Source organism: Ipomoea triloba, chromosome 10 (genome assembly GCF_003576645.1).
Source record: "Ipomoea triloba cultivar NCNSP0323 chromosome 10, ASM357664v1".
Lineage (NCBI taxonomy): Eukaryota > Viridiplantae > Streptophyta > Magnoliopsida > Solanales > Convolvulaceae > Ipomoea > Ipomoea triloba.
In genome coordinates, this window is record NC_044925.1 from 5,491,252 (window position 1) to 5,511,535 (window position 20,284).

At 39.0% G+C, this 20,284-nt stretch overlaps 1 protein-coding gene across 1 annotated transcript; it reads left to right on the forward strand.

The window, feature by feature from the left end:
* The first annotated feature begins 6,562 nt into the window (after positions 1-6,562).
* LOC116031578 lies at positions 6,563-7,138 on the forward strand. The gene has a single exon (XM_031273817.1). It carries the CDS (start codon positions 6,644-6,646, stop codon positions 6,926-6,928), a length of 285 nt encoding a protein of 94 aa, XP_031129677.1. The 5' UTR covers positions 6,563-6,643; the 3' UTR covers positions 6,929-7,138.
* Positions 7,139-20,284: the final 13,146 nt, after the last annotated feature.

Consider the following 20,284-nt stretch of genomic DNA (forward strand, 5'->3'; position numbering starts at 1 on the left):
CGGTGAGAAAGCAAGCGACAGGGCGTAGTAAACTTTGAAGCCCTCCGGGCTGGTAAGAACTATACCAGCGCCGGCGCCCTGCTTGCAGCTTGACCCACCTGTTGCAATTTCCCATTCCACCGGGGCATCGTCGGGGGTCGCCGGGGTGGTGCTGTCACGTGCTGAACATTCTACGACGAAATCTGCTACGGCTTGTCCTTTGATGGCCGGTCTCGGCGTGTATTCGATTGCGAACTGGGTCAACATCATTGCCCACTTAATTAACCGACCGGAGGAAGTGGTCGTCCGGAGTATGGCCCCTATCGGTTGATCGGTGAGCACCCGGATCACCCGGCCTTGGAAGTATGGCGTTAACTTCTTCGCGGTCGTGTACAACGCGAATACGACCTTCTCCAGCCGGGTATACCGCAGTTCAGGGCCCTGGAGAGCGTGGCTGATGTAATAAACCGGGCGTTGCACCCCTTCAGGGTCGGTTCGGCAGAGCACTGCGCTGATAGCGCGGTCCGATGCGGAGAGATAAATCTGCAACTCTTCACCAGGTTCCGGCCTGGACAACACTATCGGTGAGGCCAAGTACTCTTTCAAACTTTCGAAAGCCCGTTGACACTCATCAGTCCACATGAAGGCGGATGTCTTCTTTAGTGTCTGGAAGAAAGGGTGTGCCCGCTCAGCAAGTTTTGAGAGGAAGCGGCTCAGGGCGGCCAGTCGACCAGTTAGCTGTTGAACTTCTCTAACCGTGGCCGGCGGCCTCATGTCGATTATCGCCTTCACTTTCGCAGGGTTCGGCTCGATTCCTCTTCTTGTCATCATAAACCCGAGAAACTTCCCGGTCTGCACTGCGAAAGTACATTTGGCCGGGTTGAGTCTCAGCTGGTTATATCTCATGATCTCAAAGCTCTGTCTCAGGTCGGACGCGTGGTCATACTTATCTTTACTTTTTACCAGCATGTCATCGATGTAGGCCTCCATCGTTTTACCGATCAGCTCTCCGAACAAGGTGTTCACCATTCTCTGGTAAGTTGCACCGGCATTGCGGAGACCGAATGGCATAACTCGGTAGCAGTATAGACCGTCTGGAGTAATGAATGCTGTCTTGGCTTCGTCCTCTTCGGCCATCATCACCTGGTGATAGCCCTTGAAAGCGTCCATAAAACTTAAGAGCTCTGCGCCTGCGGTCTCGTCGACCATCTGGTGGATACTCGGGAAAGGGAACGGGTCTAGCGGGCACGCCTTGTTGAGGTCCGTATAATCCACGCACATCCTCCAGGCTGGGGGCTTAGGGACGAGAACTACGTTTGCTAACCACTCGGGGTAGTGAACCTCCCGTATGTGTCCGGCCGCTACCAAAGATTTCGTTTCGGAGCGNCCTCATGTCGATTATCGCCTTCACTTTCGCGGGGTTCGGCTCGATTCCTCTCCTTGTCATCATAAACCCGAGAAACTTCCCGGTCTGCACTGCGAAAGTACATTTGGCCGGGTTGAGTCTCAGCTGGTTATATCTCATGATCTCAAAGCTCTGTCTCAGGTCGGACGCGTGGTCATACTTATCTTTACTTTTTACCAGCATGTCATCGATGTAGGCCTCCATCGTTTTACCGATCAGCTCTCCGAACAAGGTGTTCACCATTCTCTGGTAAGTTGCACCGGCATTGCGGAGACCGAATGGCATAACTCGGTAGTAGTATAGACCGTCTGGAGTAATGAATGCTGTCTTGGCTTCGTCCTCTTCGGCCATCATCACCTGGTGATAGCCCTTGAAAGCGTCCATAAAACTTAAGAGCTCTGCGCCTGCGGTCTCGTCGACCATCTGGTGGATACTCGGGAAAGGGAACGGGTCTAGCGGGCACGCCTTGTTGAGGTCCGTATAATCCACGCACATCCTCCAGGCTGGGGGCTTAGGGACGAGAACTACGTTTGCTAACCACTCGGGGTAGTGAACCTCCCGTATGTGTCCGGCCGCTACCAAAGATTTCGTTTCGGAGCGAACGAACTCTCGTCGGTCGGACGCCAGGTGTCTCTGCTTCTGCTTGACCGGTCGGGAGCCAGGGCGTACGGCTAACCTATGGCATATTGTCTGGCGGTCGATACCAGGCATATCTTCCGGTCCCCAGGCCAGGATGTCGGCGTATTCCCGAAGGACGGCGATGATTGCGGTCCGTAATTCTGGCGATAAGGCCGAGCCAATCTTCACAGTACGTTTCGGATGAGAGTCCGATAGCGGTACCAACTCGACCTCTTCCGACGGTTCGGGACGTTCGACTCGGGCGTCTCCCTTCTTACTGATAGCGTTCACCCGAGACGTGCTGGTATCTTGTTTCTGTACAGCCCGGACATAGCATCGCCTCGCCGATTGAGGGTATCCTCTAACCGTGCCTACACCTTCCGGAGTCTGGAATTTCATACATAGGTGCGGCATTGATATTATCGCGCCGAGCTGCGATATCCCCGGCCTGCCTAAGATGGCGTTATGAACGCACGCCAAGTCAACGACGACGAACTCCATGGTCACCTGGAGCACTCTCGGGACGGTCCCGACCTCTACGGGCAGTCGGATGACTCCTTCCGGATGGACCATTGCTCCTGTAAAACCCGAGAGCGGTGTCTTGACAGGCATTAACTGGGACCGATCTAACTGAAGCTTTCGGAAGACGTCTAGGTACATAACATTCACACTCGACCCCGTATCCACCATGATTCTCTGTACGTCGACGCCGTTGATGTCTATGGTTACCACCAATGCTTCGGTCGTGCAGTTGGGGCTGCTCGGCAAGTCACGATCGGTGAACACGATAGGCTCCACTTTCACCCTTTTCCCCGGATTTGACTCGACTAGGGCCACGTGTAGATCTCGAGCCCAGTTACGCCGGTTTTCAGCAGTGTCGCCACCTTCCGGTCCTCCGAATATCACATGAATAACTTGTTTTCGAGCGGCTGCCGGAGGTTCCCTATCGAGGTCGGGGGCTTTATCTTTCTTGTCCTTATCTTTTTTGAAATCTTTCCTCCATCCACGCCGGTTCTTCTTCCTTTTTTCGGCGAACTGGGCCAATTCCCCGGTTTGTAGCAGGTCTTCGATCAGACCTTTAAGCACATGACACTCTTCGGTGTCATGTCCCCGATTGCGGTGATACGCACAGTACTTCTCCTTATCCGGTCCATCTCTCGCCGGGGCGGGCAACTGGATCAGATGACAACTTTGGGCGAATTGCAGGACCTCCGCAACCGGCCTGTTCAGCGGGGTGTAAATCGGGTTTCCATCGCGATCTTTCTGTCGCAGATTGTTCGGGCGTCGGTCTCGCTGGCTCTGATCCCTCCTCGACCCCCCGGTCTCCATCAACCTCTTAGCTGAGTTCGCCTCCGTGGCTGTAGCGTAAGCCACTACTCTGCGCACAGCGTCTTCGTAGCAGGTCGGCGGCCGGAGTATTAGGTCCTGGTACAGGTTTCCCGCTCTTAGCGAGTTCAACAACAAGTTGGTGGCAGTTACGTCATCTACGGGTTCTATTTCCGACATTTCCTTATTCCATCGCTCGATAAAGACAGAGAGCGGCTCCCCGTCTAACTGTTTGGCGTTTTCCAAATGAGAGAAATGTTTCTTCACGGTCTTGGCCATGGCGAAACGATCGACAAACCTCTGGGCCAGGTCTCGGAAATTCGAGATGGACTCTGGTTCTAGGGTGCGGAACCACTCTGCAGCTCTCCCGGTGAGCGTGGAGTAGAACGCCCTACACATGACGGCCTCGGATACCCCCATCATGAGCATGTTACCATAGTAGAGGTTGACATGCTGTTCGGGGTCCGACCTGCCAGCGTACTCTTTGTCTCCAGGAACGCGCAGGTCTATCGGATATGGCTCACTCATGAGCTTGTGCGTAAAGGGCGTTCGGAGCAGGTTGCTAGATCGGCCGGTGGGTCGGTCAGTTCCTTCCTCACGCTTCCATCTGTTGAACTCCGCTCGGACTTGATCGAGCATTCCACGCGAAAGACCAGGCGGACGGGTCGGTTTACGGCGTCTATGGTGACGGGAATCCGAAGAACTTGCTTCGCTTGAATCAGCTTCGGTCGCGGTCGGGACATGTAATGGTCGACGCCCTCTCTCCATTGGCGGGTCGATTCGGTCTAGAACACTGACTCTCGGTGGCTCTTCTTGGGCTGGAGGTGGCTTGGAACCTGAGGTGCCCAAACGCGACAGAGCAGGTCGACGCGCCGATGTCGGTTCTCGTAATCTAGAGGAGATCGGTCGCCTTTCAGACTGCGCCCTCCTAGCGGGCGAGTGGGTGGCTGCAGCCTCGATCGTCGTAGTATCCGGATGAGGGACCGGCGGCTGAGTGTGCAGCTGAGTGGGCGGTGCCGGCTGGAACGGGAAAGGAGGGGCGTAAGGCGTCGGATAGAAACGAGGGGAAGTGGTCCACCAATGAGCGGTCGGATCAAGCGGGTATGGTGGGTATTGGTACGGTATCGGCCCGACCGGTATAGGGAATGCTTGGGGAGGGTGAATCATGTTGACAGGATCAGCCGCCGGCGGACTAGTGGTATTGCTCGGGTCGTCTCTAGAGCTAAGGCGGGACGTAGGTCGGGAGGTACCTCCAGCTCTGGATCCGCAGCGGCAAAATAATCCATATATGGGTACATGCTTGGAGATTGAAGTTAGGTAGAACGGGACTCGGCTTGTTACTTCGTCCCCACAGACGGCGCCAAAATGATACGGAATAATACGGAAGAGTATATTCGTATTAATATATGGTAGAGTACAGGAAAAAATACTCTAAGTGTGACCGAGCTCCGTGACAGTGGGTCAGCGGCTCCCGGTCTCTTTAGCTGCTGTTCCAGAGGTCCCAGCAAAAGCCCCTCTCTCTCTACATTAAATGTGCCTTTTATAGCGGATATGGCCAGGCCTACTCCGGTCGGGCTGCATGCAGGACACGTGGCAGACATGCACCGGTCACGCTATCGGTCCAATGCGCTTATGATAGGTGGATATGAGACCCCCACTTCGAATCCCGCCCGGGTTGCCGCGGCGACCCGGAGTGTATTGTACAAGGCTCGTCAGACCGGGAATAGAATCTAAGGGCCTGGCTGAGTCCTTTTTCAGAGAGAGAGATCGGGATACGGAGACCGGATTTTAGCCCTATCATAGCTGTTAGCTGATTGAGTTAGTGAATTCGACTAGTTGATAGCATTAGTTAATTGTTGAGAGATGTTTGGTAAATTAATTATTAATTGATAGCTGATTACATACAAAATGATTTTCTCAAAAAGTTAATTAAAAAAGTTGTTTTGAGCAATTTTTTTGAATTTTAACATTTTGGATCAATAAGTTGATACAAAAAGCTAATTAATCAAACATTTATATTAGTTGTTTAATCAATTAAAGCAAACAGTTAATAATAATTAAAAATTTTAAAATTAACTGATAAGTTAACTATGTTATCAAACATAGCCTATATATGGTCTACTATTGGTGAAAAATGTGAATCTAGCTCGTGTGAACCATAGCCACAAGACAACACCGGCAAAAGAAATGAATATATACCAAAGGTCCATTTATTATTCTTGATATGATGTACAAACCATATGAGCCATACACTTGTAAGCTTGAATTAAACTATGAAAAAATCTCCCCTAAGGCACAAGCAATGCAACTCAAACGGACATCTGGCTGTTCATCAGGTGAACGACCAAAGCTACAACGTCGGAATCTTTCGATCCCAACAAAATAAAACCGTCTTTCTTTGAGATTGTGTTTTCCATCCATTCATTGATCCACACGTACTCTTTCATCTATCCATGCAATTAATACCCTAAAGTAAGAGGCGGCACTAATATCCAAACCTTGATTTAACCACTCAATTTGATAAGTATATTGTTGGGTGGAGGTCGATGAAGAACCAAGTTCAATAATTGATGATTACGAGATTATTGATCAAAAGTCACCGAACTTTGATATTTTTAAAATGTGACGGTAATATATAGAAAGAAATAAAATTACACTTACCTTGTAAGTTATAATTTTTTTCCTAGTGATAAGTGGTTTGATCTTAACCAGTGATATTAGAGCCTGTAGGTGATGGGAGAGAAAATTATTGGGTAGAGGCCGGTGAAAGGACAAGTTCAGCAATTGGAGGCTAGGATGATTGTTGGGCGAAGACCGGTGAAGAGGCAAGCCTAGCACCTGACCAATCTCTAGAAAATATGATGACGGTATAAAGAAATAAACTTATATCTTCGCTGTGACCTATAATTTTGACCTAATGATAAGTGGTTTAGTCTTAACCACTGATATTAGAGCTCGTAGGTGATGGGAGGGAAAATTATTGGGTGGAGGCCAGTGAAAAGACAGGTCCAGCAATTGAAAGCTAGGAGGATTGTTGGACAAAGGTCGGTGAAGAGTCAAGTCCAGCACCTGGTCAATCTTTAAAAAAATATGATGACCGTATAAAGAAATAAACTTATATTCTTATTTTGAGCTCTAACTTTTAATGTACTGGTAAGCGTTGTATCCTAATATATATCTTCACAATCCCACCCCTATAAATCCCTCCCCATATCTCCATCTTCACTCCACCATCAACATGCACACACGTCCACAACACTTGGTCATTACATTCCTCATCATTTCAAAACAAAAAGGTTAAGAAGTTAACGAGACATGGCCGCGAATGCACGCATGGCGAGGTTTATTATGGAGGTGGCGCCGCCGCAGGTGGTGACGGTGATGAGGCACCGCACATCGAAAATGTTGGACACCATTAGTGAGGAGGAGAGGGACACCCCGTCGTCCGGTGGCTCCAGCGGTTCCCTCTCGCCCAAAAGCGCATCGCCGCCACTGCCGCCGTCTTACTCCACCTCGCCGCCATCTCCGCCGCCTACTACACCAAAGTCTAAGCATTTTCTCAGTGATATACAGAGGGTTTTCTCCGTCTTTCGCAACTAAAGGCTCATCTTATATTTCAAATATAATCTCTTAGCTTGATTATATGCTAAGCTATAAAGTTACGCTGCATGCTGATGTGTTTTAGTTTTCAGCAGTTTCATTCCTTTCTGGATTTGGGATTAAGAGCAGTGAATGTGTATGCATGATTACGGCTTAATTATTTGATGCCAATAAATGTTGTGTTAAATGTGAATGAAAATGTTAGTTCCGATATGATTAGTGCTTCTCTTGAAATGATCCAAAATATATGAAGAGTGATATAAATTAATTAATATGCTAATTTTTATTTACTTTTCACATTGCGCACCATTTTTGCAACATTTTGATTGTATAAAATTGTAGAAAAATTGAACAAGAGAGGTAACTACAATTTCACTACTTTATGTTCGAGTAAGTCTCACCAAGTCAATGTGTGACAACTGTAACGGTTATATTGTAGTGATATATTACATTCTTCGATGATGTTTGTGAGTTTGCTTAAATCCTGGAATGGCACAAACTGCTCCCACTATGATAAGCTTCTTAATGTCTTGTAGATTTATGTGTCCTAGTTTCTAGTGCTAGAATTCAAAATCAAATATGGTGGAGATGCTACACACAATAGATGTGGTCAGCTTATAACAATTGTTAGAGGTTTGGTGCCTTCCAAGACTAGCTGATCTTAAGAGTTGTAGACCTTGACCACAAAATTGACTTACACTAATTAGATTTTCTTGAAAATCCTTGACTAAGAGCACACCATCCCAGCTAAGTAGTCCATAAAATGCAAGTTGACCTTTCCTAGCAATCTAACATTTATTCCAATCTCCAAATGTAACATAGTTGCTTTCTTCCGTTTGGAAGTTGTGTAAACACATAGTGTTATTAGTCATATGACGTGAATACCCTCTAACAAATTACCATGTGTTAGACACTCCAACTGTGAGAGAGAGAGTTGTGCAACATAACTCACGAGATCCATTTTCCTTACACAAATTTGCATGTATATGTGTCGCTATTTAACTTATTATATATATAAGAGGGTGAGTGTTCTGAAAGACTCGTTTGTTTTGAGTGCGGTGGTATGCTGGTTTATAGTTTCATCTTATGTGCCTAGGAGTCTAGAACCTATGACAAATTTTTATCTATTTCTTTTAACATAATCTTTAACCTTGATCATGGAGTTTATCCTTGGGATACTTGTTGAACAAATGTGGACTGTAATTTGGACTAGTGTCCATGTGATAAATGACTAGTCTCTACAAATCATAAGCGTGTTTTTTCATTAGTGGATCTTTGTTGGATATTTATTAAATCAAGACTAAAGAATAAATGGGATGACCAAACCCTACTTATAGGAATAGGGTTAGGGTTCAGCCATACACACTTGCTTAAGGGGCAAGATACATAATTTTCTAATCTACTTCTAAATAATTTGGAAAGCAAGAAAGGTAATTAGTTTAGGAAACATAATTGAAGATCCATTCCTTCCTAAGAAAATAATTATCCAAAATCAACACAAGTACAATTAAAATAATCATACATTCATACTCTTGCTAGGGCAGCTCGTTCTAAACCTGATCATTCTAGTTGGTTTTCATCTTTACCTCAGTGTATTGACATTTGTTTTAATGAAGTTTTTACGTTTGGTTTTCAAAAAATAATAATAATAATCTTTAAGTTCTTGGTCTTCATTTGGGCTTGGACTTCTATTTACACATGTTCAATAAAGAATTGTCTAAGCTGATTGAACTTGGATCTTATTATGGGCCCAACTACTGGCACTCATAATGGATCCATAGGTCAGCTTATTAGATTTTTGATTGATGCATGATATTTGATATTTAGATATCCTTATGTCATGTAGATCCCATACAATTGGAATGAGTGGAATGCAACCCTATAGAGATAGGATGAGATCAATTATCCTCTGTGTTCGAGTCAAATCGTTCAGTAGAACTCATAATTAAATCATTAATGCAATCCTTAGGAAGATTTTGATTTGGAAGAGATTTTGGTTAATTAACTTAGGATTAGTTGTTAATACTCTTGAGAAAGATATTAACATAAATTAGGAGGTCTCGCAGTCTTAGGTATAAACAATTGCTATTAGCATGTTTATGTATGATCAATGATATCTTAGGGGATCCATAGATCGAAGTACCCTTTTTACATTGGTTAATTTTATCAGTTTTATTGCCTTCATTTATTACATTATTTATTTATTATTTTTTCACTCTATTACCCATTTTACCAAAGGCTACATAATAGTTATTTTTGGATCATGGATTATGTTTATGTTTATTTTGATGTTTGCTCTTCAATATATTATGAATGATTAGTTTAGCTTCTAAATGTTATTGTGTGCAAGATAGATTGTTGATGTGTGTGATTAAAGGCCTAAATGACATGCGTATTTGTTATGTTGTGTTTCGATGGAAATTGGGCATAACTAGAACACTCTTGCCACACACCTATAGATTTTTGCATTACGGGAGTTTGTAGAAATTGTAGGGAACTTCTTGGCTAACCTTAGGTTTTTACACTGTGATAGCGGGTAAGAATTTAGGGATTAATCTTTAGATTGTCTTAGAGTAATCTCTCACAACTTGTAGGATTAACTTGAGTGTGATTGCTTAGGTTCTTTATGGACTATCTTTGCTTGTAATCTATGAGAGTAGAGAACTTGCGGGTTAGTATGCTCAGGTAGATCACGGGAGTGGCACCGGGTACTTTAGGGCAATTCCTCCATTCACAAGGAATAAAATTACTTTTCTACTTTAGTTTGGCTCAAGATAGACATTAGACCGGTTCATATCCTTTACCTTTGTTGCATCTTCTATATCTCTATTCATTTGTTGCATTTAGTTTATGGTTATTTAGTTTTGTTGCTTTAACCTCGTTACGATTGAACTAGCTTCACAAGAACCAATTCGAGTTAGTGTTTAGCACCCCATCCCCTGTGGATCGATAACCCTAGAATACTCTGGGTATTTGTTTGTCGTTTGGTACTGCAACCAATCGGTTATACAAATATTTAATCTGTGAATAATTTAAATTATTGTTATCATTATGTGAATAATGATTATGGAAGTTACAAAACTTCATGTAACCTCATCTTTACTCTAGATTTTAAGAAGACAAAGGAGTGTATGTTTAAGGATGGATAGATAATAGAATTTCCATTTGTTGCTAGGACACACGATTTACGGTTCTTGACTAAGCTACTACAAAGTTTACGATAGAATTTCTACTGTCTAAAATCTCAAGTTACTGCCATCGTAAATTTTTCAGAAAAAGCAACTTGAGAAGTTTGTTCTTATATCTCAAAAGTTCTAATTTGACCACCACCACTGTTGCTTAGTAAGGAAAATCAAAAAATTTTAGGATAGTGTGTTTCACACGTGTAAAGATTGTGATTAAGTGTTTCCTTGTTCTACTAAGTCTCATGTTCCTCTTATACAAGATACTCATGCTCCTAACAGTCTTCCCATAGTGAGGATTTGTTCCATATTATCAATTCTTGGGTTGAGCTTCCTTACTTATTTCTCAATTGATCTAACTCAACTTGTAATCATCTTTCCTACTCTTTACACGTTCAAATTTTCCTTAATTTCTTTGTTCCAATTCTCTAGGTCTTGATTTGCTTCTTCCAAAAACTTAAAGTCCAATATGAGATTTTGATTCGCTTCCACGAGTTGTGTCCGTTTACATAATAACATATCATAGTCTTTTAAGCTCGTGATCTTCATCATTTCTTTCTACAACATGGATTTGACTTGTAAAAGCTATGTAATTGCTAGCTATCTTAGTTTTTAATTCCTCTTCTCCTTCATCATCACTTTAGGTGACCGTAAGAAACTTCTTATTCAGTTATTTTTGTTTTAAAGTTTCCACAATCTTCTTTAAAAAAAAAAAAGTTTCCACAATCTACTTTGATATGACTATATCCACCGCACACCCTACATTGCTTTCCTTTATGATTGAACATAAGAAATGAGTTTTGGTTGCAAGCTTACACCTTTTTGCTTTTGAGAGGAATTTCCACTTGAGTTCTTGTTCATTAATACTTTAGATTGACATTTTTCTCGGTATTTTGTAAAAACTTGTTTGCTTATCATTGTCATATCCTCATCTTCATTTACATCATCCAGATCGTGGTGATCTAGTTGGACTGCACAGTATCAAAAGCAATGTCTTTGGTTTTCTTCTTAGGTTTCTCTTCCTTTTCCATTTCTATTTCACATGTCAACATGTTTCCAATTAACTTGTAAGTTGGAGCTCATCAATCTTGTGGGATTGTCTTATCACTTTGATATCCATTTGAAATCTTTGGGGAAGCGATCTTAAGGCCTTCCTTACAAGTCTTTCTTCATCACTAAATGGTTCTCCCAAACTAGCTACCTCATTTGCTAGTCCCTTCGTGTGAGCATTGAAATCAAAGATCTTCTCATTTTCATTCATTTTGAGTTTCTCGAACCTAGATAGTATTGGTTGCAATTTGAAGATTTAATATCATATGTTCCTTCATGAGTCACTTCTAGAATATCCTAAGCTTTCTTGGCCATTTGGTAGCCAGGAATTAAAGAAAATTAACTTGACTCAATTAAAGAAAATTAACTTGACTCAATTCCATTAAAACAATAGTCATTAGATAAAAATTGGTAGAGATTGAACATGTGGACAAAAAAGTATTTACTCAAAAAAGTATTATACATAATTACTAAAACATCCCAACTTAAAGTTGGCACGGAGATTCCTTTCTTCATAAGTTGAAGAATCACATCTACATTTGATAAGATGATTAAGGGATCAAATGTATTCACCATATAATTAAAGGACCACATTTAAACATAAAAAATAATCAAAAGACAAAGCGTGGGGTTTAACCTAAATTAAACAATATACATGTATATTTACTAATACTCTAAAAAGTAGAAAATTTTATATTAAATCTTCATACATATCCATCATAAAGGTATTTCTACAAATTTTAAAACAAGATGGATTAATACAATTTTTTTTCAAAAAACAATAGTACTAAAATCGACTCTTACTTATAATATTAATATATTATTAATCAAGTGGCCGGTGCCGTGTTATAACATATATATATTTAATTAATTCAATCATGGGATAAGAAACATGAATTGAATTTGATATAACTTTTGTATAAATAAATATATAAAACTGTGTGCGTAGTGATAAGATAACCTATGGTTCCTCTACCAATACTGTTGCGACGTGTAATGGATTACTGAATTGGACTTTTTAAGTTTTCTACTTTTTTAGTCGGCAATTATTAGCAATGAAATAATGAATGCAGTTGTAGCAATCATATTGCTACACTTCGCACTGTCGATCGGTTGGAACACATTTTTAATGTGTTAGTTATATTTTTGGTCCTAGATTGATATGTTACACATTACTAGTCGATCTTTTCACGTCTTTTCACGCGCGTTGCGAGAATAAGATAATGCCTAATATTTATTTTTAAATAAGTACTTCAAAGTATATCAATACAATATTATATAGGAGATGCTCATGCATATGTAATTAAATGTTGAATTTGTTTATTTAAATCAGTAATTCAAAGCATATGAATGCAAGATAATATATGAGAGATTGATTATAATCGTCAGTAAAATAAATGCTTGCAATTTTGTAAAAACGATATGATAGTCAAAATACTTAGTCTAAAAATGATAGTATAAATAAATACTACTTTTGGTAATAAAAATTTATACATTTTAAATCATATTAATAAAGAAATACAATATATCTTTAAAGTGAACAACTGTGACGTAGTTTAAAAAATATTACGGGTAGTTTCTCGCTTCAATTTATTGGGTTATTTGAATGTCTTCTTAGTCAACAAGTCATGCCTAAGTAGTTAATAGAATACTTGGTAAATAAATATNAAAATTTATACATTTTAAATCATATTAATAAAGAAATACAATATATCTTTAAAGTGAACAACTGTGACGTAGTTTAAAAAATATTACGGGTAGTTTCTCGCTTCAATTTATTGGGTTATTTGAATGTCTTCTTAGTCAACAAGTCATGCCTAAGTAGTTAATAGAATACTTGGTAAATAAATATATAACATTATTTTGTATTATAACATTGATATGGAATATTTAATTACAAAATAGTGTAAAAAGAAGACAATGAATAATGTAGTGAATATAATTAATTAATGGATCTGAAGGTAATGAAATTATGTGCAAATAAGTGTTTTTGTGCTCCGGAGCCACTATGGGGGCAGTTGCCCCCTCCCCCACCCCACCTCACCCCTTTATATATATATATATATATATATATATATATATATATATATATATATATATATATATATATGCATGTATATGTATATACATATATAGCATTAAAGTTTATATAAAACCTATATTTATGTTGAACTCCAAACTTAATGTTAAAAAGCCTATGTTATAAGTTCAAATCTCATTAAGAACACTTATTTTATCTCTTTCATTCCTTCACAAGATAAATTAAATATTTTTTTACTCTATTTTTTATGAATCATTTAATTAACAAATTAAATGCTCTTTTAGTCTACTTTTTATGAATCATTTAATTAATGTAGTATACAAGTTTATGTTATACTCCCTCCGCCCCATTTTATGTGTCTGGTTCGGTTAACGAGGCTTGAATGAAGTTATTTTTAATTCAAATTTTCATAATATTAAGTTTAGTCTTAGTATATAAAATTTATATATTTAGAAACTACACTAAAAGTACTATTAAACACAAAAAAAAAAATCAAATTTAAAAATGAGTAAAAAATACTAAAGAAAATAAACAAAGAAAAAAGAGTTGATTTGACCAATGAATAGTAAGTAGGACAAATAAAATGGGACAGAGGGAGTACTTCATTATATTCGAATTAATTTAGAAAAACTTAAAGTTGATCTAACTAAAAGAAATTAAAATTAAAAAGTATTTATGAATATAGTGTTATTCAAATTATTTTATCTAATTGATTATGTTTTATATTTTGTCATAAATATTTTTTACATTTTCACCCAATTCAAGTATATTTTTTTGCTCCAACCATAACTATCATGTAATTATCAAAAAAATTCTATTGTAATTTATAATGTATTTTGTATTTTAACTTTATTATGACTGTTAGATATTTTGTCATTGACATTTCTAACGTCATTTAAACTTCGCCCCCACTCAGATGATTTTCTAGATTCATCCCTATTTGCGCTATTTCCATTCTGGTTGTCTGGGTTATGTGTTTCTAGTTGTGCAGTAGGGAGAGGCCAGGGGGCTTGTTTGTGGGGTTTTTTTTTTTTTTTTTTTTTTTTTTTTTCTTTGTGTGGATTATAGTTGTAGTGTGTAGGTGTGTGGGTAGGTGTCGTTTAGGCCGTTGTGTGCACTATATTGTTGTAGTGTGTGCATATGTGGATGTCAGAGTGTGCATTTCATCCATATGTGTTTGTTGAATTTCTAACCTAGGTTGCTCGAGTTTTTTCTGAATTTTCAACCTTGATGCCAATGGTTTGTGTTTCTTATATATGGTGTGTGCATTTGTTTGGTACATTGTGTGCATTGTAGAGCGACGATGATATTTGGGAACTCTTCTGTAGAGTTTGTAATGTTTCGTATTTGTATTTTGTCATTGTTTGTTTTTTTTTTTCAGCGCATGGAGCTCAATCAGGTGCCATTGATGGGTGTGTTATGCATTTTTCGCCCAGTGAAACGAAATATTGGTCACCAACTTGTGACGAATCTATCAAGCTTTTTATTTGACAACATTTTGATCATTTGGAGCATGGTGTTGATTTTATATAGGCATTCTAAATAGTGTGCACTTCTTTGTACTGTTGTGTGCATTTAAGACCCATTGTGAGAAAATGGACAAATAGCATTGTATTAACATATTTCAATACATTGAGCATTTTCGAAGTGACTGTGTCTACGCAACACACAAATGCATAAAAATGAAACAACTGAAAAACAACGAAGCATATGTTTAAAAGATGATAAAATTTATGAATAAATGCACATCACCCCATGTAGAATGCAACAAAGAGTCACATGAGTGCACATGACGGCAAACAACTAATATGTGCACAACGCAAGTGCACACACGGATAATAGTGTGCATTTGTCCAAAGCATACCAAAGTGCACACACCATACTAAAAAATCAAAGTCAACCCTTGAAACAAGTGCAGAGGAAAAAATCCTTTATATATATATATATATATATATATATATATATATATATATATATATATATATATTATTTATTTTTTTATATTTATAATATCGATTAATATAAAAATTGTCCAATACAAGCATAATAAATGGAAGGAGGAATCTTAGATTTTTCATATGTAGATAGACTTTCCATACACGCTTATAAGGCTTAGATTAATTCTTGTATTCTCATGTGTGGCTTATAATGCGGTTCTTATGAGAACCACTCCCTAGGTAAGAATTGTGGACAAATCCAAATAATCGATCTCCGAAGTCCAATGGATAGGAAATCAATTAAAAAAAAGAGTGGAATTATTTTCATAAATATTACAGAACTTTTAAAATGTTTAATATTTATGAAAATGACCCCATCATTTTTTCATTTTCCCTTTATTTTTAATTGTTAAATCTACTTAGACCAATGGTTTATATAAGTTATTAGGGTAATTGAAAATTAGAGATTTTTATTTTATAAATTTTTTTAGAATAATAAATAATGTATAAGATATATAAAATGCGACAAAAAGAGTAGGACATAAAAAAAAAGTAATATACAAAGAGTATATTTTATTTTTTGGGTGATCAGTAAATTAATAGTCAATATTTGAGAAGGATAAATATTACGGAGTATTTTTGTGTAATAGCTTGCAAACTATACTTTTTTTTGAAAGAAGCTTGCAAACTATACTTGATATGTAAATCATACTAAAAAGACTCCGAGAGGCCTTGGGTATATTATTTCTTTTTATACAAAAAAAAAAAAAAAAGAACAATACTATTGGCATTTAAGTATTCAAAATGATTTATACTTCACGTTAACGCAACATAACAATATTGGTTGAATAAATTATTTAAAAATAATTGATTTAAAGTTCCCGATTAGTCATCATCGATGTTGTGTGGAAATATAAATACAAAATTTAAATATAAAAAAGGACAAAGACATGTAATGAGGACTTTAAGGTAATGAATTATTCGTCTCTTCTTATTATTATTTTAATTCATCAGGTTAGGTTTTGAAAGTTAGCACAAGTCCGTGGTAGTACTGTATTTATTAATTGAATAATTGAATTATTGGTTTAAAATTAATATTATTATCTCAGAACTTTTTTTTAAAAAATGATTATTATCTCAGAACTTAAATACAAAAAATGATGAGCGATCCGGTTGACCGTGAGTTTGCATTCACTGACACTGCACTTTATTCAAAATTTGCTACGGGGCCACCCTTGGTAAAATAATGCAAAAGTTTTTAATTTATTCAACTAAAAAATTACATATATTCAAAATAGACCAAGCACATTGTGCTTAGATGACACATTTGCAACTATTTTTTAGGGAAGGTCATAGGATCGAACTTCGGTTGTGGGATATTGACTCTCTTGGGTTATAATAGATAGAAAAAGTATAGAACATATATTACATTTTAATAGAGTCAATAGTACTCAAAATATTTAAAATGGGGGCAAAAAAATAAACGTGCAAATGAAAAGAGGTTTGTTTTCGGGGCTTCATTGATTAGTACTTGGGATCTTAGTTCTACATGATGCCGGAATTGGATCTACTATTAAGGATTATTAAAGAACAACTGGCGCAAGTATGCAAAGATAATTAAAGAAGCTTTCGTGAGTGGTTATGCCGGATCTCTCAGCCCGTTCATAGAGGAATCCTTTTCCGGATCTTTCACCATTGTGACCCCCCTGGAGAAGGAGGATTCCCACTTCCATAGTGGAAGGCATAGTATGAGGTACTGCCCGGTTCTCTTCCACCCCATCCACACCGCCCATCTATGCTGAGATTACCAAATCGGTGTACCAGGTCAATTAGGCAAAAGTGGTAGTCAGCTCGTTTACTAAGTTGCCTAATTAAATTTGTAAACATTTTTGTTTTTTTTTTTTTTTTTTGGCTAACCACCTATGTATAAATACCCTCGAGGCACATTGTAAGGGGTTCGATTTCTCTTTGCTGGCAATAAGATTATTCTCATGTTTTTCCTGTGTTGTTTACGATAGTGTTGGCCTACCCACTAGCTAACCTCGTAGTCGTAAAACTAATATTGGCGTCGTCTGTGTGACGTGACGGAAAATCTTGTTCTCAAAAGCAATTCATTCGTCTGACACCATGGTTTGCACCTGAAGGAATAACTGCACCACTTTTGATGCTCATAGCCACGATAACCGAGGTAGCACTAGTCGTGACCTACGTGAGCGGCTTAGCCGACCGAACTAATGAGAGCGCTCTGTTGATTAACGTTGTCATTCCACCCAATTGGCCAACGGGTACTAGGTGCCTAATAATGCCCCAAGAGACGGCGTTCTATTGCCACCTACCAAGTAATTGGCACTGACCATGGCTGAGGTGATTACGCGCATATTGGATATACATGAGAAGGAGAGAGAGGAGCAGGCTGCCTTCGCTGGCCAGCAGCTGCCTCCTCTGCCATAGATTGCTGAAGAAGTAGTGCACACAAGGAGAGCTTGTCCCACTTAGCAGGTGGCTAACTCAGAAGCCCACTCCTGCTCTTGTCGAGGTCCAAGACTTTCCATTCATTTGCGGCTAGGGCCTGGGCACTTGCTCGTACAGATTTTGACAAGCTTGGTGACCAAACTGCTCGTCGGGTACCTTTTCGTTCGGCATTTGACAAGCTTGGCAATCGGGCTGCTCGCCAAGCGCCCACTCCAACTCTTGTCAAGGTCCAAGAATTTCAGGCCGAAGAATTATGGGGCTACTTACACACGTATGGTGCCCAGATTCTTCCATAGTCTGTTTGAAAAGTCCATGGTTGCCTACGTTGATGACATGTTGGTTAAGAACAAGGAGGAAGTTAACCACGCAAAGGACATAGCCGATTGTTTCCAAATAATGGAGAAATACAACATGCGCCTTAAGCCCAAAAAGTGTGTTTTTGCTATTAAGGGAGGGAAGTTCCTGGGGTACATGGTGACTAGCGCGGGGATTTGAGCCAAACCCTAAAAAGTAAGGGCCATCTTGGAAATGCAACCGCCTAGGACAATCAAAGATTTGCAACGTCTGACTAGCCGATTGGAAACCATCAATCAATTCCTCTCTAAATTCGCAGATCCTGCGTTACATTTCTTTGAGGCAATGAAAAAGCGAGAAGGGTTTCAATAGACGACTGAGTGCCAAACATCGTTTGAAGCCTTGAAAAAGTACCTCCTTTCGTCATCCTTGTTATCTAAGCCCAAGAGGTAGATGACATCTTCCTTTACCTGGTTGCTTCCGAAAAAGTAGTCAGATTTGTATTTTTTAGGGAGGAAAACAAGACCCAACACCCAGTCTATTATGTTGGTTAGACATTGAAATGCGCCTAAATCCATTATTATTCACCCCTTGAAAAAGTGGTGTATGTGCTGGTGATAACTATTTGGAAGCTAATCCCCTACTTCCAGGTCCATTTAGTCAAGATGTTGACCGACTTGTCGCTTGCTAGTATCTTGAGAAGTCCCACATCATCAGGGCGACTGGTCAAGTGGACCATGGAGTTAACTTAGTATGGGATACAATATCAGGCTAGACTTTTTATTAAAGCCCAAGCCTTGACAAACTTCATTGTTGAGTGCTCGGTTCAAAGGGAAAAAGAAAGTCAGGAAAATGAGTTGGAAGATGCCGAGTGGTGGGAGTTGTATGTAGACTGCGCAACTAGCCAGCGTCATAGTGGAAGAAGAGTCATGCTGACCACTCTATAGTCTAAGTCTCTCAAATCGTTACCTTATCTTGGGACACGGACTAGGGGGCTATTTAATAGGAAATATACCCCTGGCTATCGACCCATACATACTGAGAACCTGATCGGATCTGGCTCCATGCATAGTGAGGATTTTTTCCCTACTTGATCCGACCTTAGGAGAGTATTGAACTAACCCAACCTAAAGATTAGGCCCCTTATTAGCTTAATGAGCTTCTGCTCTTACTCTTTTGTGCTCGGTCCCGACCTAAATGCTCGGTTGGGCCCCAAGCCAGCGCGTTAAGCCCTTAAAGATAAACATTGGCAATAACTCTTAAACTGAGCCTAGTATTCATTGGCCAATAAGATATTTCGCTACACGTGGACGCTTTTCCTTAGCATTCGAGACCGAGGAGTGCATGAAGGACACGTCGCGTGCATGTCGGCCTCCTGGTATGTGTCCCATTCAGTCTCCTATAAATACCACGTTAAATGCTTGAAAATGAGACTTTTTTCCCATTCTCTCTCTAGAATACTTACGTGTTTGGGAATATCCAACCTTTGGTTTTAATTACCCGAGTCGTCATATCCACATTACACAATAAGATAAACAAATACGTGTGCCTGAGAGTATTTACACTATCAAATATAGACTTGAAAATGAACATGTGCAAAATGGATGTGAAAATTGTTGATAAAACTGAACATGTTGCGGCATCAGTATTAGGATTACCTACATAATTATTGTTGTTACTATCAAGTAAACAAGTTATGAAAATAGAACAAGATGTACTGCTTATGAACCTTCTACAAATATATTAAATATTAATATTTTATTCAATACTTCCACATGAAACATGTAGGAAAAAACTACTACTGTAAAATATCAACCGACGCTTGCAAGATCAATAGTTCATAGTACAACTAAGATTCCAGTCATATACATGTTGTCATCTATGTTATCACCAGTAACCCAATTGTAAATGACACACTACCAACAAAAAAGAAGATGACAAATAGTAAAGATGAAGACAATGACAATGCTGCCCAAAAGAAAATTAATTAAGAAGACTTAGAGAAATTCAAACTAAAAGTAATATTTATTTAGACTATTATTTTTAGACTAAGTATTTATACTATCGATTTTAAAAAGTTACAAACATTTATTTTAGTGACAATTATAATGAATTTTTTATATTATCTTGCATTCCTATACTTTGAATTACCTATTTAAATAAACAAATTCGATATTCAATTACCTATGTATAAACTTCTTTTATATAATCTTATATTGATATAATTTAAAATATTTATTTAAATGTTGAAGCAATAGCTCATTCGCCCAATGTCGCGTGTAAAACTACTACCTAAAATAAAAAAGGAAAAAAAAAATTGCTGGGTGGCTTCTGTTCTGTGGTAGCCAGAATTTGACCGAGTTCAACAATCCTATACGAC